The sequence below is a fragment of the Boleophthalmus pectinirostris genome, unplaced genomic scaffold (genome assembly GCF_026225935.1).
Source record: "Boleophthalmus pectinirostris isolate CB_2022bp ecotype Guang Dong unplaced genomic scaffold, ASM2622593v1 HiC_scaffold_2, whole genome shotgun sequence".
In the NCBI taxonomy this organism is placed as follows: domain Eukaryota; kingdom Metazoa; phylum Chordata; class Actinopteri; order Gobiiformes; family Gobiidae; genus Boleophthalmus; species Boleophthalmus pectinirostris.
The window spans coordinates 18,049,692-18,075,153 of record NW_026571152.1 but is presented as its reverse complement, the minus strand read 5'-3'; the positions used below and the strand labels follow the sequence as shown (position 1 = coordinate 18,075,153).

The 25,462-nt window shown below is 38.9% G+C and overlaps 3 protein-coding genes across 10 annotated transcripts; 1 reads left to right on the top strand and 2 right to left on the bottom strand.

Moving 5' to 3' along the window:
- The first annotated feature begins 2,652 nt into the window (after positions 1-2,652).
- Positions 2,653-9,852, top strand: LOC110166847 (lysine-specific demethylase RSBN1L-like). Of its 2 annotated transcripts, none has more exons than XM_020932168.2 (8): positions 2,653-3,210; positions 3,435-3,551; positions 4,161-4,822; positions 6,604-6,741; positions 6,827-6,969; positions 7,074-7,241; positions 7,376-7,484; positions 7,568-9,852. In XM_020932168.2, exons 1-8 carry the CDS (start codon positions 2,724-2,726, stop codon positions 9,116-9,118), a joined length of 3,375 nt encoding a protein of 1,124 aa, XP_020787827.1. In that variant the 5' UTR covers positions 2,653-2,723; the 3' UTR covers positions 9,119-9,852. The 2 variants fall into 2 exon arrangements, with proteins under 2 accessions (XP_020787827.1, XP_020787826.1); XM_020932167.2 differs by having other exon boundaries at positions 2,655-3,210; positions 7,373-7,484.
- A 977-nt stretch (positions 9,853-10,829) lies between these two features.
- On the bottom strand, positions 10,830-12,525 carry LOC110166858 (transmembrane protein 60-like). The gene is made up of 2 exons (XM_020932183.2): positions 12,281-12,525; positions 10,830-11,868 (listed from the first exon to the last, which is right to left on the bottom strand). The coding sequence occupies exon 2, from the start codon at positions 11,791-11,793 to the stop codon at positions 11,389-11,391; it is 405 nt and encodes a 134-aa protein (XP_020787842.1). The 5' UTR covers positions 11,794-11,868; positions 12,281-12,525; the 3' UTR covers positions 10,830-11,388.
- Positions 12,526-12,638: 113 nt separating this feature from the next.
- prr5a (proline rich 5a (renal)) lies at positions 12,639-24,630 on the bottom strand. Of its 7 annotated transcripts, none has more exons than XM_020932110.2 (12): positions 23,488-23,691; positions 23,227-23,409; positions 22,622-22,752; positions 20,593-20,718; positions 18,922-19,002; positions 18,415-18,463; positions 17,576-17,633; positions 17,404-17,495; positions 16,704-16,844; positions 15,551-15,686; positions 14,433-14,708; positions 12,639-13,768 (listed from the first exon to the last, which is right to left on the bottom strand). In XM_020932110.2, the coding sequence occupies exons 3-12, from the start codon at positions 22,750-22,752 to the stop codon at positions 13,479-13,481; spliced, it is 1,380 nt and encodes a 459-aa protein (XP_020787769.1). In that variant the 5' UTR covers positions 23,227-23,409; positions 23,488-23,691; the 3' UTR covers positions 12,639-13,478. The 7 variants fall into 7 exon arrangements, with proteins under 7 accessions (XP_020787769.1, XP_055011109.1, XP_055011111.1 ...); XM_055155134.1 differs by having other exon boundaries at positions 23,227-23,400; XM_055155136.1 differs by lacking the exons at positions 23,227-23,409; positions 23,488-23,691 and adding an exon at positions 24,355-24,630.
- Between the last annotated feature and the right edge of the window lie 832 nt (positions 24,631-25,462).

Genomic DNA, 25,462 nt, shown 5'->3' with positions numbered 1-25,462 from the left:
ATGACTCTTCTCCAAATATACTAATAATTTACTTTCCCTTGAGTTTACTTTAAACATCAGCATAAGTAATTTGGTAAATCATTTGGTTATAATGGTAATACCCACCATAATTACCCTACAGTCAGCAGGAAAAGGATATCACCTCAAAAATAATAAGTCTCCAATGCCAAAGATGTAAACATAAATGTAAATACAGTTACATAACAGTTACATAAATCCTGCTCATTTTAGACTTCTTATTGATTACACATTCACCTTTTAGCTTTTTTTCTCCTTACTTGTTACTAATACATTCCTATGCTATGAACATACTGATAGGATTTCTCAAAATTGAACTGCCCTTCACATCTGTGCCGGATTTTCAATAGTAAACTATCACCAGATAACGTCAGGCCAATTTGTTTCCAGTCCAAAACGTGGACTTTGTTTGGGCCTTGATAAAATATAAAAATGTTATGATTCTGTTTTGGTGGAAACTGCGCGTAATGGTTGCTAACACTTTCATAACAGGGAGAGTTTGTTTAATTAATTTAAAGATAGCTATATTGTTTTTATGGCTAAAGACAACTAAAGAGTAACTTAGAACACTCAGATCTCTTCTATACATCAGGCTGGACACTGACTAGACGATGTCACTGAAGTGCGTAACAGCTGCTTGGTTTTTATGCATTTTCCTTTAGGATAACTATACCATGCAATTGTCAATACAAAAATATAATAAAAATAACAAAAAAGCTGCAAGAGTATCAGGCTGGACACTGACTAGACAATGACGTCAGTGGATTGCATAACAGCTGCTTGTTTTTTATACATTTCCCTTTAGGATAACTATATACCATACAGTTGTCAAAACAGAAATATAATAAAAATAACAAAAAAGCTGTAAAAGAACAAAAGCAAAAGAGTGAGGCTACAGGTAAATTAAAATGCTATTACAGTTCAACCTGGTAGTATTTGAATGTCAAATGTTTTTCTCATTTTGTGCAGCCCTAATTCCATCTATATTGACTTTTTACTCCTGGAATTTTATTTTTGTATGAATGTATTAAAGTCTGTCACACTTTAAATAGCCCAAAGGCAAAAATGTGACACTGATCTGTGGTACTTTTAATGTGATTTCATTGCAAATGCTGAGCCAAACATCCCCTATTCATTTCCCAGTATTTCTAAAACAGTGTCACCTGAACATCTGAGAGTCCATTGTCTCGAGATTAAATTTCCAACAGCCTCAAGTTAGCCTTAACAAATTAAGCTATGAAAGAAAAACAGGTTTAATTGAATTCAATTTATTTGGATTTTGATGCTTGATAAAACTGGATTGCATTATACTTATGAAAAAATTGATTTGTTTTGGAAACCACAAAATGCCATGCTGAGTGTAAAGCACGGACAGATAAAATTTTGAAGATTTGGAGGTTTGCTCCTTAGTTTGTGGGGTGAAATGAACTATTTGTAACCTTCAAAAGCATGACTTCATCCTGTTGTGAACTGTATCTTCTCCTCCATGGCAACCCGTGTCAGCGTCACAGTTACGTTTAACATTCTCAGGAGAACAAACGAGGTCAAAAAAAATAAACAGATCATTGATTTAGAATGAGCCAGTGCTGGCCCTGACAAAGACTGTGTACACTAAACTTTACAGGCAGTAGAAGGACCGGTGTCATGTAAACGCTTGTCCAACCTTTATAACTCACTGTATTTACTTTAGTCTAAACTAAATATTTTTAATCAATATTTTAATTCAGACTGAGCTTCCAGTAGAATTTGTCTGATAAACTGTCAATTGTCAATGTTAATTTTGGGAACCCTTGTTTTTTCTTATAATTTGATGATGTTTATATTATACGATATACCAGATAGTTATGTGCAGTACACACACATATTGTACACACTATACTGTAACGCCATCTAGTGGAATTTCTAGTTAAACATTTCAGAAATTAAATAGGGTTTAGTTGCTTTTATGTTGATACACTACTGATTGGTTAGAGGCAACCCTGGGGGTTTGTTAATATTCATAATATGTCCAAGGGTAGCATTAAAATTGTAAGTTAGTAGCTTGTTTTGCTGTATGCTTCTTGCTATTATATAACATTAAAGAGTTTTTTATAATATTATGCAACACGACTATCACTTTCATTACTATCTTTGTCCAGTAGAGGGACCCCTACTACTATGTTTGTCACCTTCGCTTCATATCTTACAGTCTATGCTTCTTATGTATTTTGACCCTCTAGTGGAAACTTCTTGTTACTGCATCTTTCATAATCCTCTCTAAACAGAGGAAATATTCAAAATGCTTTTTTTGAACTTTATTCTTTTTACAATGCCTAAAGTAGTCATTTAAGCTATGTTTCTCACAGCAAAACTGAAGAAAAAAAAAAAGAAAGAAAAAAAGATTAGGAATAATTACATTAAATTTACATTATGCGACCTAACCGATTAGACTCTCCAAATATCGGCTTATCTACAATGTATGTATTTAAAACCATGAGCAGGATTCATGCATGCTGGGAAGTAGTACGCGGTGTTCACGTTAATGCAGGCTGGGCTCTAGCGCTGTAGTAGGTCAATTTGTAGGTTTACTAGACCCCCACACGCACCCCTCCTCTTTATAGATCCACGAGCACAGCACGCACGAGACGCACGTTTGCGTAAGCCCCGCCCCGGCCTGTCTCTCACGCACCAGTTACGTCTGACCGTAAAAAATAGAAACTTTCAAGATGGCCGAGTCCGTGGACTCCATGCATTTCGCAGCAAACAGCAAAACAAATTCCCCTAAACCCCTTATAGCTAAACGGTCACCTGAGAGCAGACTGCAGTCTTCCAACGAAAATTACCCCCCACCACCAAAGAAGATCCGACTGGAGGAGAGAGCCCCGAAGCACAGCAAACTGAACGGAGAGGTGTGCGCAGGGGAAAAACACAACGGGAAGCAGAGTTGTGGGAGCCCAGCGAAATGGAGTTTCGGCCCGGCCAAGGCGAGCCACTCCGCCGCCTCACTGCCTGGGACTCCCGCGCGGAAAATCTTCAAAATAAGCAACTTCCTCGCTTCGCCACACAAAGTAAAGAAGTCGAAGGAGAAGCGACACAAGGAAAAGGAGAAAAGCAGCGAAGCGCGGCGGAGTCCTGGCGCTGCTGTGGAGAAAGTGAGCCCCGCTAGCTGCCATACAAAGACGGAGAACGGAGACGTGAAGGCGCTCCAGAGAGGTATGGGCACCCATACCACCACTGCTTTGGTTTATTACACACGTGTTCATTAAACATGCAACTAAACCAACACAGTAACGCTGTTTAATACATTACTGCACATTTGAACCGTCCATTAGGCCGCATTGTTTATTAGGCCCTGATAGTCACGTTGCACGTGGAAATGTTTCTGGTTACTTTAGTATTGGCATTTTTCCTAACGCACTTTTGTATTTTAATTCCAGATGACCGTGTTAAAGAAGATAGTAAAAAGGAAAAAAGCAAGGAGTCGAAAAATCACAAGCTGCCATCTGTTCATGACACGGGGAGAGAAAACGGAGAAGTTATGTCTCCTCTGAAAGGTAGGACGGCATGCAGCCTTCACACACATCATTCTAAAAGCTGCTACTATGGGTACAACTGTTTTTAATTATTCCTTGCATGTTGCTTTAATGACAGTAATTAGTATCTTATTTAGATTAAGTATCTTATTCAAAATCATATACTTGTTACAAGTGTACCATTAGTTTTTAATTACTAACTTAATTACTGGAAAAAAATCCACTATTTTACAAAGAAACAGTTAACATTACATAAAAATTTTTTTCTTAAAGATGCACTATTTAAATTATCGGGTGGAGGGTCTGCTACCTGCTTGTCTCCTTGCAGATGCTATTGCTTTGTCTGGAATGTTCCACAGTGTGGCAATAACCATAAACTTAATTAAATCAATCTTTAATTGAATAAATGCAAGATAGACAAGTTTAATGCTATATTGTAGAACATTCCAGGCAAAGCAATAACTTGTCCATGGAGACGAGCAAGCAGCAGACCCCATTCAGAAATGTTGCACCTAGAAATTACATGGTAATTAATAATATATCAACTGTTGTTCTTCTACTAGTCAATAAAAACTGCTATGTTGTAGTGTAGAACAATGTCAAATATCAATGCCCGTATTTGTTTGACAGAGTCGAAGGAGAAAGCCAAATCTGGATCTGAGGAGGATCTGCTGAAGAAACTGAAAAAGAAGAAGAAAAAGAAACACAAAGATGGTGAGCGGCCCAAAGACAGACACAGCCGGCCTAAGATGTACCATCGCTACTGCCAGACGGTGTGCTCCGGAGTGGCTCTGCCCCTGCCCGACTTCCTCAGCAAAATGAATGGCAACAGCAGCAGCAGCACTTTCCTCACATCCACTACTCCTCCAGCGCCGCACCAGGACACAAACTGCTCCTCTGTCCCCTCTCCAGCCACTGATCGCTCGGGCTACTGTTCTCCCCTCCACTGCACCCCCTCCCCGGGTTTGCCAGGACTGGAGTTCAGTCGCCTCATCCACGTGGAGCAGCAGGCTAACGGGGGAGCCTCGGTGGTCCATGCCTACAGTGACCAGCTCTCCAGTCTATCTGCAGCAGAGATGGAGCGCTTCGCCGAGGAGTTTGTGGCCCTCTCCTTCAGCGAGGACCAAGCCCATGCGGCGTGCTTTGTGATGGGGATAATCCACGGAGCGGCGGCGTACCTCCCGGACTTCCTGGAATATTTCTCTTACAACTTTCCCAACTCACCAGTGAAGATGGAGGTCCTGGGAAAGAAGGATATAGAAACGACAACCATGGCCAACTTTCACACACAGGTAAGGAGTAACTTTTACAGCAGGGTAAAATGGGTAAAATACAGAGCTGATTTTCTACTAGTGTGACTGTGTTTAGAAAAGGATTTGCCTTTTAATGTCAAATGGTTAATGACATTTGAGTACATTGTAGTTCGAGCTAGATTGCCATATTAAACATAACAATACCTCTTACCATTAGAGGTGTTAAGATTCTTATGTAACACCAGCTTTCCCTCTCAGCTCTTAGAATGCCCATGTCATTATATACTATTCATTTTATAACAGATTGGATTTCAAAGTACGATACAAGATCTAAAGAAAGAATAGGTTTTTATTAAGTGCTTTGAATTGTAACAAATTGCCAAAAATAGTATGTTTGTAAAGTGGATTTTGCTGTTTGTCTGCTTCTTAGAGTTGGTGGTTAACTGTTAAAATTTGTATAGACGTATACTTTACAGATGGTATCTAGCCACCAACATGACATTCAAAAGGTGGAACATACCTTCATCACTCATTTTTAACTTGTAATCAATATAAAATGTCTGTTTAGCCCATCTGCTTTAGACGGCGAGCTCAGTTGCCCAAAGCTTTTAGCCCATATATTCTTTTAACAAGAAAAATCAAGAGTCTTCACACACTTGCTATTGATACTTTATGTAGCACAACCTTCTTAGATTTTAGCGATGCCAATACAGTTTATATATGGTGGTAAACCTTCTATCTGAATTTCATAAAAAAAATTTAAAAAAGCGAGATAATCCAAAAATTCAAGTAAGAATAGGCTTGAATCTTTTGTGTGATTTGAATGGTTTGGTGTGGTCTGGTCATATGTGTTCATCTGCTCCTTACAGAAGACAGATGGACATTTTGTCACTGTGTTCTCCAGAGTTAAATGAAGACTCACTGCCAGTTTGGTTTTTATTTAGAAACAGTTGGTTTAAATCAGGTTTAATCGTCTAGAGATGTTTACAGACTTGAAGTGAAGTCTGCACAGGACATGGTGAATCACCCCACTTGTGTGGATCTCTGATTGTACTGTTTTAATACTGGTCAGCTGTACCTCAAGCTGCATGCAAACTGCACAACTAGTGACCACTACAATTTCACTTTGAGGACTTCCTGTTTGAGTGGTTTATCAGTAACTTACTTCATAATTATTTCTCCTCCAAAGTTTGCTCGTCAACATAATAGTTGTTCTTGATTAATTTACATTCCGCTGACAGTAGATTTATAAGTTTTAAGCTTTATGCAACTTTTGTTTGATTATTAAATCAAAAAGAGTATGCTAGACACTATTCTTCCACACTCAATGGACCAGCAAGAGGAGTCGTGGCTTTGTGGCTTTGTGTTTTGAACTTTTTGACTTTAAGTTTTTTGTCTTACCTATTATTTTTAAATCTGTCACCTGTATCAGACCTCAAACTGTATGAGGACTTGGAAAAAGACTTAATTTAGTTTGAATTCCCAAGCAAATAAAACTAATTGTAATCAGGGGAACATCTACACTAGGGCTTATTCTCTTTTGGTTTTGGTTTCAGTGCATTTCAAACATTGCCCGCAGCATTAACATTGAGAGAATATGAACTGCCAAAGTAATTCAAAAATCACATGAGTTTCACAACATGTTTGTAGAGTTCTAAGATACAGGATTAGGTTTTCTAAACTAAAGAAACCACTAAAATGGCAGTTTTAGTTTGATTGATAATCTTGCATGACTGCTCTGCACATAAAGTAATATATTTGTATTACTGTAGGTTGACAGAATGTGAAGATGGCATAAAGTCTAATGTGTGTGACTGCAGGTGAAGCGCACCTACTCCCAGGGCACGTACCGCGCCGGGGCCATGCGGCAGGTCAGTCTGGTGGGGGCTGTGGATGAGGAGGTGGGAGACTACTTTCCAGAGTTCATCAACATGTTGGAGCAGTCTCCTTTCCTCAAGGTAAGTGCATGATGTGGTCTGTTCTACCAGTGGACAGGCAAAACCGCTCTAATATACATATATATTCACCAACACATTTGTGCAGCGCACTCTTCCATGGGGGACATTCTCCAGTCTGCAGCTCCAGAGCCCCACGGAGAGCGACGATGGCCCCATTATGTGGGTGCGGCCTGGGGAACAGATGATCCCAATGGCCGACATGCCAAAGTCACCCTTCAAACGGAAAAGGTAAGTTTCTGTACAGCAGATAAATGTTGTTCAGATGTTGGCCACACTTCTCTCTCTCTCCAGTGCGCTGCAGATAGTCCTTGACTGTGACAAATGTGTTTCAGGTCCACCAATGAGATAAAGAACCTGCAGTATCTGCCCAGAGCCAGTGAGCCCCGGGAGATGCTGTTTGAGGACCGGACGCGGGCCCATGCTGACCACATTGGGCAGGGTTTTGACAGGCAAACCACTGCTGCTGTGGGCGTGCTCAAGGCTGTGCGTTGTGGAGAGGAGTGAGTGCATTGACCCTTAAAGTCTGTAGAGAGAAACCAAAGTCATATGAGACTTTGCTTGTAAATAATCTGTTCCTTTGTACTATTCTGTGTTTGTCTCAAGAGTTGTAAACTGTTGTTTGGTTTTAAAGCAGTGACACTCCTGCGCGGATCACCAAAGACGTAGTGTGTTTCTACGCTGGCGATTTTGCAGATGTGGTCATGAGGCTGCAGCTGGATCTCCACGAACCCCCGCTGTCCCAGGTGGGTTCTACTATCCCTCCTTTAGCAAAATTATCCAAGTTATTTCTGTTTATGGTTTTACAATTTCACTGTTGTTGTTCCAGTGTGTCCAGTGGATTGATGACGCCAAGCTGAATCAGCTCAGGAGAGAGGGAATTCGATATGCCCGAATCCAGCTGTACCACGACGACATCTACTTCATCCCCAGAGGAGTGGTCCACCAGTTCAAAACGGTGTCCGCCGTGTGCAGTCTGGCCTGGCACATCCGACTGCAACTATACCACCCCCAGGAAAAGAAGGAGGAGGCCAAGGAGGAGAAAGAGGAGAACTGTGAGTCGAGAGAACTGGCCCAAATCAAAGAGGAGGACGAGGAGGAGGAGATACTAGTGTCAGAGGGGAAGGAGGATCTGACTGCTGTATGCAGGGAGATGACGGAAGAGCAGCCACTACTTTTACAAGTGCCAGAACCTGCGATTAAAAAGGAAGAGAAGGAAGCAGACATAATGGACCCTTCCACTATAACACCCGCTGTCACTGTAAAGGAGGAAAATAATGAAGATATTGTCCCACCTGCAGTAAAGGAGCCCAAGACCGAGCCAGAGGAAGCCCTATGCCCAACAGTACACAAGGACTGTGACGAGACTGGAGAAGTGCATAATAATGTAATATTGAATTCAGATCAACCAGTTAAAAAGGAGAGCGATGTGGTAGAGGAGAGACAACAAAAGATGAGTGTGCCAGTGCTGAAAGAGAAAAGTAAAGACAGTACGAACAGCACTTACAGCACACACAAAAAGGACAAGGAGAAATCAAAGGGGCGGGACGACAAGGACAGGCCCCGAGATAAAGACAAGAAAGACAGGAATAAAGAGAAGGACCGGGACAAACGAGATCGAGACAAAGAGAAGGAGCGAGAGAGGGTGAGAGAAGGAAAGAGCGAAGCAGCATCTCTGTCAAACAATAAGAAGAAAGAGCATGAGGACAGAGACAGACCCAGAGAAGGTGGCAAAAGTCACTCCTCCGAGAAGATCTCCAAAGAGGGCCACATCAAGAGAGAGAAGGAGCATGACAAAGAGCGAAACAGCTCCCAGGCACCTCACTCCCGGCCTGACAGAGAGGACACACACAGCCACAAACACAAGTTTTCACATGGGAAAAAGGAGAAGAGTGCCCACCGTGAGAGCAAAGACAGCAGCTCCTCTACTCCGCACAGTTCCCAAACCAAGTCAGCCAGAGAGGAGGGCAAATCCAGCACTCCCAAAGCCAGCAACCAGCAGTTTAAGAAGGAAAAGGAGACTAGTAAGGATGAAAGGAAACACCCCAGCTCTGGTTCTGCTTTATCAGAACACAAAGCCCCACGGACACTGGTCACCTTTGACCTCTTTAAGCCCATGGCATCGCATACGCCAGCCCCTTCTTATACAGACTGTCGGCCGAAGAGCCACCACCACAGTGACTCTCGAAACACTTTGTCCAAGCCTGGCTCTGACAGCCGGACTGTGGTGGGCTCTAAAGGACCTAAAGTAAAAGACTCTGCTTCTGTGCAAGGCAAACCTGCTGTGTCCATACAGGACACTCGGACTCCACAGCATTCACTCAAATCTCCCCTCAAAACACACATGCCATCTCACTCACACAAAGATTTCTTATTATGAATGTCCATGTTTCCTCCTTTTTTGACTGTAACTTACGACAAGGCTCTGTTAAACTGTTTGGGACTGCATCCATTTGTTCATAGTAACAAACCCAGTTTAATAATACATTTCAACTCAGTTATTTAAAAAGAGGATGCATATTCCAAGTACTTTAGCGTTGCCTAAGAATGTAAGCTAAGTAGCTCACTTCACGTTTGTTAGCGAATGTACGTAGGCTCTATAGAAAATGTTATGTGACATGTGTCAGTGCCTGCCACTACTTAGCTTCGCTCTTAAAGCACCTATTTTAGGTACAGGACAAGCCAATCTGAAAACAGCCATCTTTGTTTTATGTCCAAAAAGCTCCAGTTGAATCCTGTCGTTAAGTGGCTCTAGGAGGTGCCATGCTGTGTTAGGCCATGGATTTATACTTTAACACTAAAAGCTGTTGTTTTCAGATTGGACTGTTCACTCACAGGGCTGTAAATGATACTGTATCTACCAAAACTGTACAGTATAGATGTTATTAGCACCAATGTGAGAAATGTATACAGAAATTGCATATATTTTTTGTAAGACAAGTTTTATTTTCCATAGAACTTATTTATATCATTTACTGTCTGATTTTATTTTAAACCAATGTATGTGAATTTTTGTTGTAAATACATTTTATTTCCTAAGACAAGACTTGGTAGTGTGATTTATACTCTGATCAGAACCTTTCAATAAATGGTTCAGAATATTGTCTTAAGCCACCAATAGTGTTTTACAGCATTTTGTCATTGAAATTAATTTATGTGTTATATTTTAATAATGTTTTGTCTGTTAGATTCAATTTCTACTCCAAAATAAGTGGATATGGGATTGTATTTATTATATCTGCTTCCTCAGCACCTTACATCAAGTTATGGCATCCCTAGAGGGTCTAAAATGATGAATACAATGTTGTTTTTTAAATGTAAATTCAGGATACTTCTGATATGTTAATCTATCATAAATTAATCCTTAGGTTATCAGGTTTCCTGGATTATATAATGTCCATATATTCAATGCCACTTACAACAATAATTGCACAAAGATTTGTGTAAAACGTGGGTTCAAATATTGTTTTATAATGTAGCTAAAATGAACAATCCATTAAATCCACTACCAGATGTCAAGGAAAACCTAATGTTTCAGTTTTATGTTTATTAACAACAATCCCTTGGATCTTGAGAGCATCTTCCAAAATACTCAAAGCGCTTTACTAAATGTTAGTCATTAACTTGATACACTTGGGGCGTTACCATTGTAGCCACAGCTACCTTAGGGCTGACTGATGGAAATTGGCTGCCAAGCTGCCCCAATGATGTTTCCAACAACAATCATCACTCAACACATTCATTCAAAATATGGATGGCTGCATGCTATCCCACATAAAAAAAAATAATAATCATACTATTATTTAGATTGTACTGAATTTTTTATTTTATTTTTGCTGTTAGTATCTTTTTATCTGCCATTAAAGATTTCACACTTCACTGTGATTGGTTTTATCTGTCCATGATGTGACAACCTAATCAGAATAGCACATCTTCACAGGGATCAGATCACAATTAGATTTTTAAATTGCCCAGCCGTAATACTGGTATCAAGCAAATGGCCAGAAATGTAGATATTTTGACCTGTTTTATAGTCAGTATCTCTGTAATTACTGGATCCGTTCTCATGAAACAAAGTGGCGGCATAGACTTTTTCAGCAAAAATTAACTAAAGATAAATTATTTTTTATTTTAGTATAAAAGGCTGGTAGCAATATTTAAAGCCACAGTTAAAGGCACAAATATTGTCAGTTGAATTCAACAATATTTAAAGCCACAATTAAAGGCACAATTACTGTCAGTTGAAAGCACTTCAATCCACAAGTTTTATCATCATAACAAATTGTAAGGTTGAAAATATAAAGATTTCCTTTGAATGTAGATATTACTTCCAAAAACGCAAAATTTCCAGGTGTTTTTATTCCACTGCCAGTAGCTTCCACCTGCAAAGATGACACTTCTAGCTGTTGTTAACCTAATATAACTGAAATATGTGCCTATGAAAACCTTTTACACTTAAGTAGCATGACTCCACCACTGTCCGATTGTTCTTAAAAGCTTGAAGATTCCTATAACTATCACTAGCATTATGTATTATGTGATAGACACCAACATATTGTAGGATATGTCTTCTCAGTTTAAGATGCTTGTAACTTCAAGTCTCATCATTTTCTATAGTAAGGCAAGCGGGACAGTTTTAATAAACCTTGTTCAGTCTCTCCTGAAGTGAAAAACACTGTGTCCTAGCTCAACCAGTGCCCCTCCCAGCAGCACCCAGAGCGGTACACACACCACACTGACCCACATGTCCGTCACCCTGTCCAATCTGCAGCACAGGAACAGACAAAAGGTCAGCTTCAATAGCAGAGCCATCAGGTACCACAACCTCCGCACCAGGCTCTGCTCGCCCTCCCGTGGCTCAAAGTCCGCCTTGCACCTCCCTGCCATCTTCACTACCAGCATGAGGATGAGGACAGTGTCAAACGTCCACACGGGGAGGAAGATCAGAAACCAATTCCACTGGATTTTTGAGTCCAGTTTTAGGACCAACAAGATGAGGAACATGAGAGCAAAGATCCAGGAAAGGAGAACACGCTGGGCCAATGACATCTTCATTTACAAATAGGGCGCACTGCCAGGTTCACCTACACCAGGAGAAGGAGGGGGCAGAGCAGGGCAAAACCAAATGATCTGAAAACAAGAAGAAAACAAGAGACAATGAGTGCAAATGTAATACGAGTACATTATATTTATTGGATAAACACAAAGAGTTATTCATGTATTGTCCACTTCAAATGTAGGCAGTAGGCAGTAACATTTTTTCTTTTTTTTTTTTTGTGAAAAACTAAACCTGAGTGAAATATGCTGACTAAACTGTAAAACACATACAGACTCACACATTCCAGATCAAATAAGCAAAAATATGCCTTTGGTTTATTTAATATTACATATATTTTTTACTACAAACTGATAAGTGATACATTACCATCTGTGGCAGCAATTCTATCAAAACAACTTGTTCTGCTGTTCTACTGTTTACAGCTAAATAACATTAGCGAAGTTAAACAAAGCCTACTTGTGTCAAAAGCGTCTTAATACTTACGATCGTTCTCACCAGCGCTCAGTTCACAACTAAGCTAGATAAAATGCAAATAACATAATTATGAATCAAACAAAATAACTGTTTTAAGAAGGATCCATGCCCGTACTTGAGTTCATGTTTTGCACTTAGCATTAGCATTAGCCACTTCGCAGTTTCCGTTCAATGTAGGTGCGTCCTTCCAAAATAAAAGCTTTGTTATGTTGTCAAAATAAAATTCTGATTGCTTTATACAACTTACAGTTTACTTATTATTTGTATCTCTAACAAAAGTCACAGCACTGTGCAGCATAATTTGAATTACCATATTTCTAAGCAAACATGACTAAACTAAAGACCATCTGAAGACTACACAAATGCATTGTTTTTTACTGGGCAAGTTTAATACAAAGTACAACTCAGTAGACATATAGATTGTCAAAAAGTAATGTACAAAACACTTGAGGTAAAACATCATTTAAAAAGATTATCTTAAAAAGCCCTTATTAAAAGTTTTTTTTTGTTTTTGTTAAAAGCTCACATTACACCATTTAATTCTAAAAAAACAAAGCACATTTATTTACATTATAGTGGTGATGCAAAATACAGTGTGTGACATGACATTCAGTCAAATCATTCTCGTCGTACAAATATAAACAATATCTTGTACAAAGCTTGCACAATACTAGAGAGAGCAAATGTGGTCACTTAGCTGTTATCTCTAAATAGAAGCTTTTGCATTAAGACCCCTAAGAGTGCTGGCAAAAAAAAAAACAATTCTGGCATTTTACAAAAGTGAAAATAGTATAAATAAATAAAAACATTTTGTGGTTAGGAATACATGACATTTTTCCTATGTTGTCTTTATAAGCCATTGTTTGAATGTAAACATGCTGTTGTGTGAAAACTTTATATTCATTATTTTAATTTAGTTTAGTTACTTTTTGAGTAGTATGAAATACTTTATTCAATTCATATCATAACAAATCACATTACCACAGAACAGATGGAGTTTCAAATTCTTCTTACTGATGTTCCAACTGTTTTATTTGATCTACAAAGTTTTCACACATCAGAGAATGCACTTGAAACTCCCGTACATCTTGTACTACTGAAAAAATAAAAAGTACCAACTAGTCAGAGTGCAGTGGTAAACGTCTCTAAATGTGTTTGTATTATTATGGAATACACACTGGGACTGGTTTCCTTAAGGCAATCACAGCTACACAATGCTCTGCCTGCTATCACGGCCATAACCAAGCGCCTCTGAGGGGTGAGGTGGGAAGTCTATAAAGATCCCATCGGAGTCCGAGTCGGCAGATTCCAGCACTGGTCCGATTATGGTCTCTGGGCTGGAGGACTCACTGGGCGGGGTGGAGGATGCGCCCTTGCTCAGGTCAGTCATTGTTGTGGTGGCCTCAGTGCCGTGGAGGGGCCCTGAGGAGTGGAGAGGAAGTATTGAGGAAGATGAGAGAGGGAGGGCCAGAGCGTTGGATCCTGCTTGTACAAGTCCTGTAAAGAAGAAGAACATATCAGCAAAGACTAGACTCAGATGTCTTACAATTGCTTCATTAACTTCTTTCTTGTATATATAACCTGCACTCTTACTGTTTAAAAAAAAGAAACATCAATCACTATTGAACCTGGATTGCCAGTGCTTCAACCTGCAGATAGCGGACACTTTTTCTGTGTCAAGTTCAAGTCATTCTCAGCATATATGCCTGATGTAAAAGCTGGTACCTCCAGAATTCAGTCACTGAGCTGCAGAGGCTCCACTAGCACTAATTAATGATGCAGTTGCTGGGGTTTAGGTTGTGATGATTCCAGTCAGAGTGCCCTTTAGGTTTATTTCCAACTGGTTTTGATCTGGAAACCCAAATGAGAGCTTCATGTGAGGCACATTCTGTTTTCTGATTGGATAATCATCCTGAGGACCAAAACTCCAAATGATTACATGAACAGTTAGCCATCATGTACAACAGTTATCTGAAGAAAGAATATTTGTTGTTATGTTTATCTGTTGTCTAGGAACACAAACAAGGCCAAGCAAATGAAATTGTATATACTAATTCTACATGCCTAATTGTAAAAACACAATACTTTTAAAAACTTATTTCTAGGAATAAAAATTTGAATAAAAATACCCCAAATAAGCACATTGGTGTTTGTGTCCTACCATTGAACTGCGGGCCCACACACAGCCTGTTGGAGGAGCTGGACAGTTCAGATCCTGGGGCCCGGTCAGCGTAGGCTAGTCCTTGTTCCTCCAGGCAGGATATGATCTCACAGGCCGAGTGGCGCCGGATCCCTCCATTGCCTGCAGAACTGGCATCTGGGTCATACTCTGCCACTGGGGTCAGGAGCAGGGGAATGTTGTAGCTTTTTGACCGCACCACCGGGTTCTTGGACAGCTGATCTGCAGACTTGGCCAGGCCCCATGGTAACCGCTTCTCTGCAGACAGAAGATTGATTACAGTAATGAAGTGAATGCGGATGACTGGACAGACATATTGCTTTTTCAGTCAGATAATACTTAGAAAAGACACAGAAAAAAAGTCATGTTTTTCAAATTGTTAGCAGTTTTCATGTTGTAGGATTTTCCCTTTACTCTCTGTATCAATTAAATCTTGGGAAAATCTGTACAAATCCTCCTCACAGCAACATAGATTAATTATTTGAAAACATTTAGAAATAATTGTTTCAGACTAGCCTTGTAATGCGTACTGTTGTCATTCTGTACCCAATCTTTTAAATAGAAATAAATTATCATGGATTGTAAACTGGCTGAAGTTGAAGGATAAATATGTACAGTCTGTCTTCTTTCATTCTCATCTCGATGTCAGTTCAAAAACTCAAACTCCTGCCCTAGCAGCAGGTCATATGATCTAGTAGACAATTTTTCTTAAAGATGCACTACATAATTTTTCTGGTGGAGGCATCTATTTGTCTCCATGGAGATGCAGTATCGATGGTATTCAATTACAGGTGCTCTTAAGGCTCAAAAAACATACATTCTTACTCTGAGTTGCCACTCCAAAGATTTGATCTGTAATTTGGCCTGGTGCCCCATACTTGTCTTCGTGGATATAGATAAGTTTAATGCCATATTGTGGAATATTCCAAGCAAAGCAATAAAATCTCCATGGAGATAAGCAGAAAAGTTACATAGTGCAGCTTTTAGATTTCTAGACTGTATCAATGCAATGTTGGCTATAGCCAAGGGCTTGGCATAGTGAGTGCACCTTGTAAGAGCCCCCTTGTTCTCCTTGTGTAAAATGATAGTGTCCCTCTTACCTAAAACGCAGCAGTTGGCTTCTACACCATCTCCAGAGTACAGACCATGTGTGCCAAGGAAGGGCGACACCACCATCTGAACCAAGGACTCCAGCCTCAGGTATTCCTCACTGATACCACGGGACTCATGCACCCCCTGGCAAAAGAATGCAAATGTGCCATCAGCACTGAGCTCATTTAAAATCCCATTACATCTAAATCTAAATACATGAACAAGTAATACAGTATTTATAGTTTTACTAATGGGATGCTACCATACTCTCTATTGGGTTATAGTTCATAGCTAGATTGGGTTATATCACCTCTTTGTTTCTATGGAGATAGTCAAGTTTAAAGTCATATTGTGGAACATTCCAGATAAAGCAATAACAGCTCAATCAACACAACAGATGCCAGACCTTCCAGCAGAAAAGATAGTAGAGCTGAACAATTTGGGAAAACATATCCAACTGCAAAATTGCAATCTGACAAGCATTGCAACTCTGATTATATTAGCAATTTGTGTTTTAATATTTTATTTTATTAACCTTTATTTAATCAGGTGTAAAAACCTACTGAGATCGATATCTCTTTTTCAGAGATGACCTGGGCCAAAGTGAAACTGCAGCATACATCATGACAAAACATTTACACATTTGCACTAAAACAGAAACAGTATTAATTATTTTAAAAGGACTACATTTAAGAACAGAGATAACATTAATAGAATTGTCTGTCAGCTCACAAAGCTAATAATAGCTGTTCAAAGTTCACATCACTTCCAGGAGAACTGAAAGAAAGAAAGTGACAAACTAATACAAGAATCAATGTGCTTGAATGTCATTTAGAACATATGTTTGTACAGATCTAAACCATAGTGCTAGCAGTTTTTTACAACAGAAGACCAGATTTTTGGTTATTTGTGGAGGAAATTATGGTGCTTAAAAAAACTGCAGCCCTTGCAATTTGCTAACGACAAGCATTCAAATAGCGATTTGATTTTGATTAATCTTGTAGCCCTATTACATTGTGCACAACTAAAACTTTTTCAGTTAGGCTGTTTTTTACAAAATCTCACCAAGAGTAATACAGTCCACACTTATGCAGCCTTGTATCATATCCTGCAACTATCAGCTCACCTCCACTTTGTAGTACATGACATAGATGGGCTGACCTGCAGAATCAGCAGCATCTGAGTGACTGAGGGGGGCACCCGGGCGCGGGGTCTGGACAGAGCCTCCTCCAGCTTCACACTCAGGACTATGGTGTTCCTAAAGTGCAGCAGCGCCAACTGTCTGACCGACGGCTCTTTACCCTGCAATCAAGAGGTTAATAAACAATGCTAGGTATGTATGTCAAGAGTGTGGCTATCATTTCTAAATATTACTAAAAGAACGGTGGTAGGAATGTAAAATTGGTACCCAGATAGTATCAAAACTATGTTTGAGCAGGTGACAGTACTGAATATGACATATGCATGCACTGAACAAATTTGGACCTTTACTGAATAGTTTTAAAATGTCTAAAATGCCGATTTTGATACCCAAATAATAATTTAAACATTGTGAACATTGTGATTATTATACCATGTGTTATTTTCTAGTTCTGATAAAACTCAAGATGAAACTGCTCAGGAAATGTTACATTTTATCCAGTAATGTGTTTTTTTGTATATACCTTTTGATATTTTTGACATAAATTGGTATGGAGGATCAAATCTTTTCCTTGGTATCAACAATTTTCCCACTAGTATGAGTGGGAGTAAATTTATTCAAGGTACATGTAGAAAAGTAAATATAAATAACTAACCATTATTTTATTAAAATAAAAGTGTACAGTTATTGTGTGAGGTAACTGCTGAGATGGATTTGTACCTGCACTGGGTGAAAGATAGCCTGAAGCATGGAGAGAACATCACAGAAGAAAAAATCCCATGTTTCTGCCAGGGAATCCAGCAACTTTTGACCTAAACAGAAAAAAATGTTGTAGCAAAATGTGATGTTTTTGTTTTAGCCTCAAGTTTGATTTATGAATGAGGATTTACACCTTCATAGAATCGTATCTTATCTCGAAGGATGACCATGCCTTTTGTTAGCAACTGATTCTGTAAGAGATTTCCAGAAAATTGCAATTTACAACAAATCAGTGGCAGTTTAGTAGCTACATTAGTGTATCTCAAATGTTACATATTCATGAGTTTCAGAATGATGAAAAGGATAACTGTTGCCATAGCAAATAACAATTTAAAAGAATATGTATGAAATTGTAAAAAGTCCTCAAAATGGCGCACATAACAGGAAGCTGAAACCTATGAATACATTTGGAATAGTTTGCGGGATATGTCAGTGTCAACATAAGTATAAATGAACGTGCAATTTAGACCAACATTATTATTACAGATTAATTCAAATACATGCTTTTTGATACCAGCAGTCAGTTTCAGATTAACCAAACTAGTCAGTTTTGTAGATATACCGCGAAGGATCATGGACTACATAGCGCCCTTCTTTTTTGCCCTAAGCCTGCATTTTATTCAACAATGCATATTATTCACACAACTCTATCACAATTCAATATGTTTCAAGTTTAACTGATACAAATTTTGAGACATCCATGAATAAGATAGTATTATAAGTTACAAAAACAAATGGACTTAATTCGTTTTAGAAGCTGGCATTTTGCTACCAACCAGGCGGTTTCATCAGGGCTTGTGTTGGTGATTGTTACTCCCGCTAGATATACCAGTGGGTGGTGACAAAACGTCAGCTTCTTAAACTAAGTAAGTCCAGTTGTTTTAGTTAACTTATAATAATATCCAATTCAAGCTCTAGTTCCATTTCTGAAGAACTGAAAATTCAGTTCCTTGCCAAACTAATGTCTGTTACCTGTAGGTATTCAGTGAAGAATGATCCCAGCTCAGTCTTCAAAAGATGCCTGCAATAATAAACAATATAAATGTTGTAAATAGTATTATTCACATTTTCAACTGAACATGACTGAACACAACAGTGGTAAAATGTGCCTTTGATTCTTTCACTACATGTGGTTATTAATGGGACAGCAGCACAATAGACTGGAAACAATCTCTTTGACAACACCTGCTTTGTTTCCTGGGTAGTAAAAAAATGTCAGCTTCCTTGTGTTTTTTTTCCACTCATGAAAACCCTCTTTCTCTGAATATGTGGTCAAAGACACAGGCTGGTTTAGAGAGATAATATGGTATCTAGCCTAACCAAGCACATGACCGCTCAGGCCTAACTATTAACAAACAAACCCATTCATTAAAAATCATTCAGGCAGGATACGTGCGGTAATTAGACTAGAATAGATACAAACAACATCAGGCTGGCTTTTGAATGTCTTTTTCAATAGACGCATTTTGTGAGACTCACCGGACGCCTTCATTCAGGGCATAGAGTTCGTTATCAGCCATTCCTTTCTTCTGAAAGACGGCAATGACAGCGTTGTGAATGCTGCAACATTAATTATAGAAAATAATTAACATTATTTACATGAGATGAACTATGTACATTGGAGTATTTTAGACAAGTGGAGAATTGTCTTAATTGGAGAGATGGGTAGAGGAGCCAAAATTTTTACTCAAGTAAGAGTAACATTACTTCAAAATAATGTTACTCTAATAGAAGTACAAAGTAGTGGTCCAAGAAATTACTCAAGTAAGAGTAAAAAAGTACTTGGGAAAACTACTATTCAAATAAGAAACCAAAACTTTTACTCAAGTAGGAGTAAAATTATGCAACCAGAAAAGTACTCTTGAAAGTACCATTTAAAAAAAAAAAAAAAAAAAAAAAAAAAAGACTCAGGTAAATGTAACTAAATAAATGTAACTGAGTACTACCCATCTCTGCTTAGGTGGCACATAAATGAAACTAAAATTAAATCAGTATTTTTTTTCTTCTTTGGCCTTTTATTTTGATGCATCAGTGTTGATAATGACATGCCTTATATATGTGTTTTGTTGTCTTGAATTTGTGCATATCTCTTTGGACAATCATGTTTATAAAGTAAAAAAAATATTTGATTGTAACCCCACTGTAAAATATGTTGTTGTGCTGATTTTAAATAATTATTGTATATATAGTTTATTTACTTACTTATAATTCCAAGAATCTACATATTAGTTTGTTCAAGTAATTTTATCTCAAGTAGCCACTCCTTTGTTTTCTCCAGTGCAGAGTGCCTCCTAACCTACTCCAGCTACATGCCACAGCAGAACCAGCCACTATGATGTTATATTATTTGCCAGATGTACAAAACATTCATGGAGATACATAGAAAAAAACACTATAACAGTAAACAAAAGAGCACTGAAACAACCTTATAAGATGCTGGGTCAATACTAAATACATCTAGTAAAGACATCTCTTACACTACACTGTCAGAATACCTTTAAATAAATGCTAACTATTTAGTATTTTAGTATTTATAAACAATTTATAAACATCTTAAAAAAATATTGGTGTGACGACACAATCTTGACAAACTTCACACCAAGTACCACCTGTGAAAATATTTAGTCTTCTGAGTACCACTAGATCTAAACCAAGTCTAAATCTGGTTATTGTTAGTCTAAAATAAATAGGTCACAATTGCTATTCTAGTTCTTAACAAGGACTAACCCGAAAGGAGAATTAAAGTGACTCTAAATTCAGCAAATATTTGAACTTAGACTTAGACAAACTTTATTGACACAGTACCTCAAACATTATAAAATATATTATATAATAACAAAAGAGAATACATTATATAATAACAAAAGAGAACTGGTAATAATACCAATACCAATTTACAATATACCAATTCTAAAAAAAATAAGTAGCAAAAATAGCAAGAGATTGGTGACAAATAAATTGAAATTATATAAATGTATATGTACAGGTAAATATAAAATAAAAGATAGATAAATAAATAAAGTAGTAAAACTATATCTCAGCTATATACAAGAGGTTAAACTGCAGAGGAATCTGTGTACCACTTAAAGCAGTACACACACCACAGTTTGTGGACTGGTGGTCTATACATGTTGCCTGTTTAGTAAGTACCTGTTCCATGTGGCATTGGCCCCAGCTCTCTTCTGTTTCTCCCCTCTGTCCTCAGGTGAACCCTTCTCACTCTTCCCCAGCTCGCTCAGACTGGGAGAGCTCATCAACTTGAGCCGATGGAGGGTCCTCATGATGGAACAAGACAAGACACACAGAATATACTTAGAAGTAGATCAGGGAGGCAGAAACCAGGTCAGGCGGTGAGCTGCAGCATGAATGGGATGGAAGGAGATGACTGCAGGGGGTGGAGGAGTGGTAAGCCATTGAAAAACATGCACAGTGACAATAAAAAAGTGGTTTGAGGCAGAGGACAAGTAAGATGGAATGATGCATGGGTACAGAGGACAGCATGTTAAGAGCGGAGCGAGTGGGAGGGGCTAAGCAGAGAGGCGGCCGTCAGATATGGAGAAACAATAGCACATGCTCTGATGGGGGCATGCTCCTGTACAATAGAAGGCATTGATTCAGGAGAGGAATATATATGCAGGGTTCAGATGCCAGTGGAAGTGCCGCCTAAGCATGCAGAGACAGTGTGTCTGTATGTGTGTATGTGTGTGTGTGTGTGTGTGTGTGTGTGTGTGTGTGTGTGTGTGTGCGTGTGTGTGTGTGTGTGTGTGTGTGTGTGTGTGAGGAGGAAGTCTGACAGTTTATTCACAACAACAATAAGGATATGAAGCTTTGGACAATGGTGTAAGAATGAACAGGTTTCCTGTTCTCTTTTCAATGTCATTGTGGTTAGTTTGTAAAAAAGAGCCATTCAGAAATTATTGACCCTTTTCTCTTTTTCTTTCAGAAAACTATATTAAATATATACTATACTATACTATATTATACTATACTATATTAATATATTAAAATAATATACCTTTGGCCATAAATATCACAACATTTTACATTTAAGCTAAGGGATGAGGCAGTATATAATATTGCCCAGCAAATATGTTATTACATCACTTTGTAAGTCCAACCAGGATATTAGTGGAACCATACCTGGAACCGATACACAATCTGAGCCAATACCAGTAAACCAAAAATACTGCAATTTAAAATAGTGTAGCCTACGTCGTAGTACTTTGCCATTTGCACCATTTCACAGCACACCCTGAGTAGTCAAATATGAACAATCAATAGTCACAACTGCACCAAATGGTCTTGGGTCATTTATAGAGACAAAAAAATTAACAATTCAATGCACGTCCTCAATATATAACAATCAATGATTATGGTACCATGAGGATGATACACTGTTGATACCACAATATTTGGATAATAGATTGCTAATAAAAATCCATGCACCAAACTAGCCTAATTATTTGCATCAAGGTTAAACAATAACTAGGGTATTTTCTGCTCTGCTGCACTTTGCCTGTAGTTTTCCTGTGTCATCACCAATAAGTAAACAGTATAAGCTGCGATTATAATTTAATTAGTAATCAATATACAATTCTGCTTAACAGAATCCTGCCCAACATATAATTGCAAATTCAGCCTTAGATGCAGACTGCACTCAACAACTTTTGTGTATTAAGAATATCAATAGTGACTAAAATACTTTCCTATTTTACACTTTTTGTTTTTTATTAACAAATAATATGTTCAATAATGTGTTCATGACCTCTAAAAATGTCAATGCATAATCTCGCAAGATAGTTATTAATGCACACTTATAATTTTTCTACTGGCTAACTGTTTTACATCCATACATCTATAAATAATACATACGATTGATGTACAGCAATTCAGCAAACATATACAGAAATAGCTGCTTCCATTTTCACTAAAAGGGAAATGAATCCAACCACAACTGACACCCACATCCCCACTTTTATGCACACAAACACGTTAAAGACAGTCTCACAGGTCAATCAAGTATCCCTCCGGAGATAATTATCGTTAGGTCAACATGAACTTAAAGTGATGCTCGATAGTTAATTAAATCTTTGGGGACCATGGGATAAATGCTAATGTATATTTCATGAAGTGGGGAGATGTCAGTCAGTCTCACCATGCAGTATCTGATGTAGCTTACCTACGGATTGGGTGATCAGTACCACCATCCAGGTCCGGGCTGGGGGGAGGAGCAGAGAAGGTGCTGAAGTTGAGGGACAGAGGCCTGGGGGAAGTCCGCGAGGCATGTCTCCTCCGAAGTCCATCAAGCATCTGGAGGAAGAAGAGGCATGTATGAATAAGGAATGGTACACTGAATTATATGGAATTCAAGTGATATGTACACAGATTTATAAGATATTATAAACTATGGGGTGAGTCATGGTTTTATAGAAATGTTGTATATTAAACATGCCTTAGTGGTTTTAACTGTAATTTAAGTGTGCAAAACTATATTTCAAATGATTAGTAAAAAGTGAAGAGTTTATTCTTCATGGATCAAAGATGGCTAGCTAGAGTTGTCAAAAGTAACAAAAATCAGATACTGATCTATAAAACTATTGAAACTAGATGTCTGTTCCTTAGAATCAAAATCTAGTCTGAAATTTTAGTACTTTGACAACACTATTGACTGTGACAACAATACAAAGCAAATTACATCCAGCCAAACCAATGATGATTTAAACAGATGCTTTTCAAGTGAAATACAAAATTATTAAATGTAACAATGCACTTTTTATTACTTACTTCTTTTTACTAATAATGGTACTTCTGTGGTGACACTTCCTCAAACTAGTGTTCACCCACCTCAATCACATTGCCATTGTGTTAGACAAGACACTTCCAAATCCACCTTGCATTGTTGCAGTGACCCCGAAAGAAAAAGGGAATAGCCAAAAGATTCCTGTCCAGCTGGACTATCTAGAAAGTCTTAGATTTTAAATAATGAATCATTTATAGATAAATAACAGCAGACGGTACAGCAGACATAAAACGTGTGAAAATCACCTGCAGTAACTGGTTGTAATCATGTTCTTTGCTGCTTCTGGTAACTCTTGATTTTGTTGTCCGTTATTACAACATAATAAGTATTTTGCAAGACTCCTCTGTAACCTTAACCACAGTTCCATAAACACGGATTGAACGAGACAAACCACTGCCTATTGTCTCTCTAATTCCTGTAATGGCCACGTAGTCATGATGTAGTAATCTGGTATTACACTAGAATCATGCATTTGGGTGACTCCCCATAGAAGCCTACTGTACACACACATCATAATAAAGCACCATCGCCTGGCCAAGGGGGTGAACAGCAGTCTGGGATGCCATTGCTCAGACAAAGACACGCCAAGCTCTCCCATATGCCACCCCTTAAGTATTAACATAGCGTGGTATCCGCATGTTTACAGGGAATGCGTAAAGTGGACTTCCATAGCTCCCATGTTGCCCACAAACAAGCGCAGACAACACGCAGCGTACTAGACGTGCCATGCCACACCAGTCTGGGCATTCTTCTCCACCCCACCCCCTCCTCCTTCCTGTCTTCTTTTGGGGGGCTCTTACAGTCACATCGATTTCACTTAATTCTTATATTGATAAACGCCCTTGACGCGAATTCCTATTGGCTTTGGTCGAAACAGCAAGCAGCGGTGCGTATACAAGGTAGAATGTACAAGGAGCCGTGCGTACGTGGAGCTTCCCTGTTTTTTCCATCTACCTGTGGGAACGCCAGAATGAGATCAAGTAGGCTAACGTGGCACAAGCGTGGTGCCCATCCAGAGCCGACCTGTAGAGGCTAAAATTGCCATAATGGCCCAAAAGTTGCCTGTATCATGCACCTTAATTTCACCCGCCCACTGAATCCCATGTACCCACCGTGCCGTATGCTATCGAGTTCCTTCGGGACTGAAACGCTCATGTATCACGAATGGAAAGTGTCTGGTATCCAGCGGTTCATCAGATCACAGGGGCACACGTCTTCCGTTCTTCCCACGCTGATGAGCGCAGTCTCCCGGGTCTCAGGAGCACGAGGGTCCAGTGGGCGCAGTGGTAGTGGGATTCATTCATGAAGCACGCACAGGGAAGGCACGGCTCGTTCGCCCTGTGCCTTGGTGTAGCCTCGCACCGCTCGCTGCCTCGTTGCTCGCCCCCGCTTTGTTTTGACGAGATGCAAAGGACCTGAGCTCGTGCACGTGGCTGTGAGCGAAACGTGCACGCGCGGGGTGTTATAGACGTGTATTTTTAAAGGATGCTCTTGTGTTCAGCTCTATGCTTGGCTCCCTCCCAGTGTTTTTAGTTGTGTTCCCCTGGGCTTTTGGTCATGTGTCTACCTCAAGGAGCCTACTGTATCATTCATGAGTCTTCAAAACATTTGTAGAGCCTTAGCAACAATGGGCCTAAACCATTAGTGGAAACATTGTCTGGAAGTGAATAAAAAGAATGTCAAAAAGGAGTAAAGAGAAAGAATCTATGGGCATTTAGCAGTCACCAAGCCTGACAGTGATCCATATTTAAGCACATTTTGGAATACAGTGGCGTAGCCTGTTTTTATTTTTATTTTTTTATGGTCAATTAAAAACCTTTTGTACAGGAAAAAAATATATTACCTAATTCTACAAACATACTTTCTTTGAGCCAGCCTATGTAAAATGCAGGCTCATTCTTATTACTGAGACCAAGCGGTGTAGGTGGGGGGTTGCTCAATTTACAAATAAATAATTATTGATTAATTGCATAAACTGAGTAGTATGTTATTCTCATGTATCCTGTTAAAGAACAAACAAACAAACAAACAAACAGTGAAGTCCTATGTCTGCAAATGGGGTATATTTCCAGCTGATGTGAAGTCACTGAGGCTGAATTAAGGTATTTCTGCAGTTGCATAAAAGAACAGCATTTGTTTATGCAGGAGGATCCATAGGTGTAAAGTGTCCAGTGCTGACCCTACGTTATCACAGTGGGAGTCTTGCCATCTGTCACACTC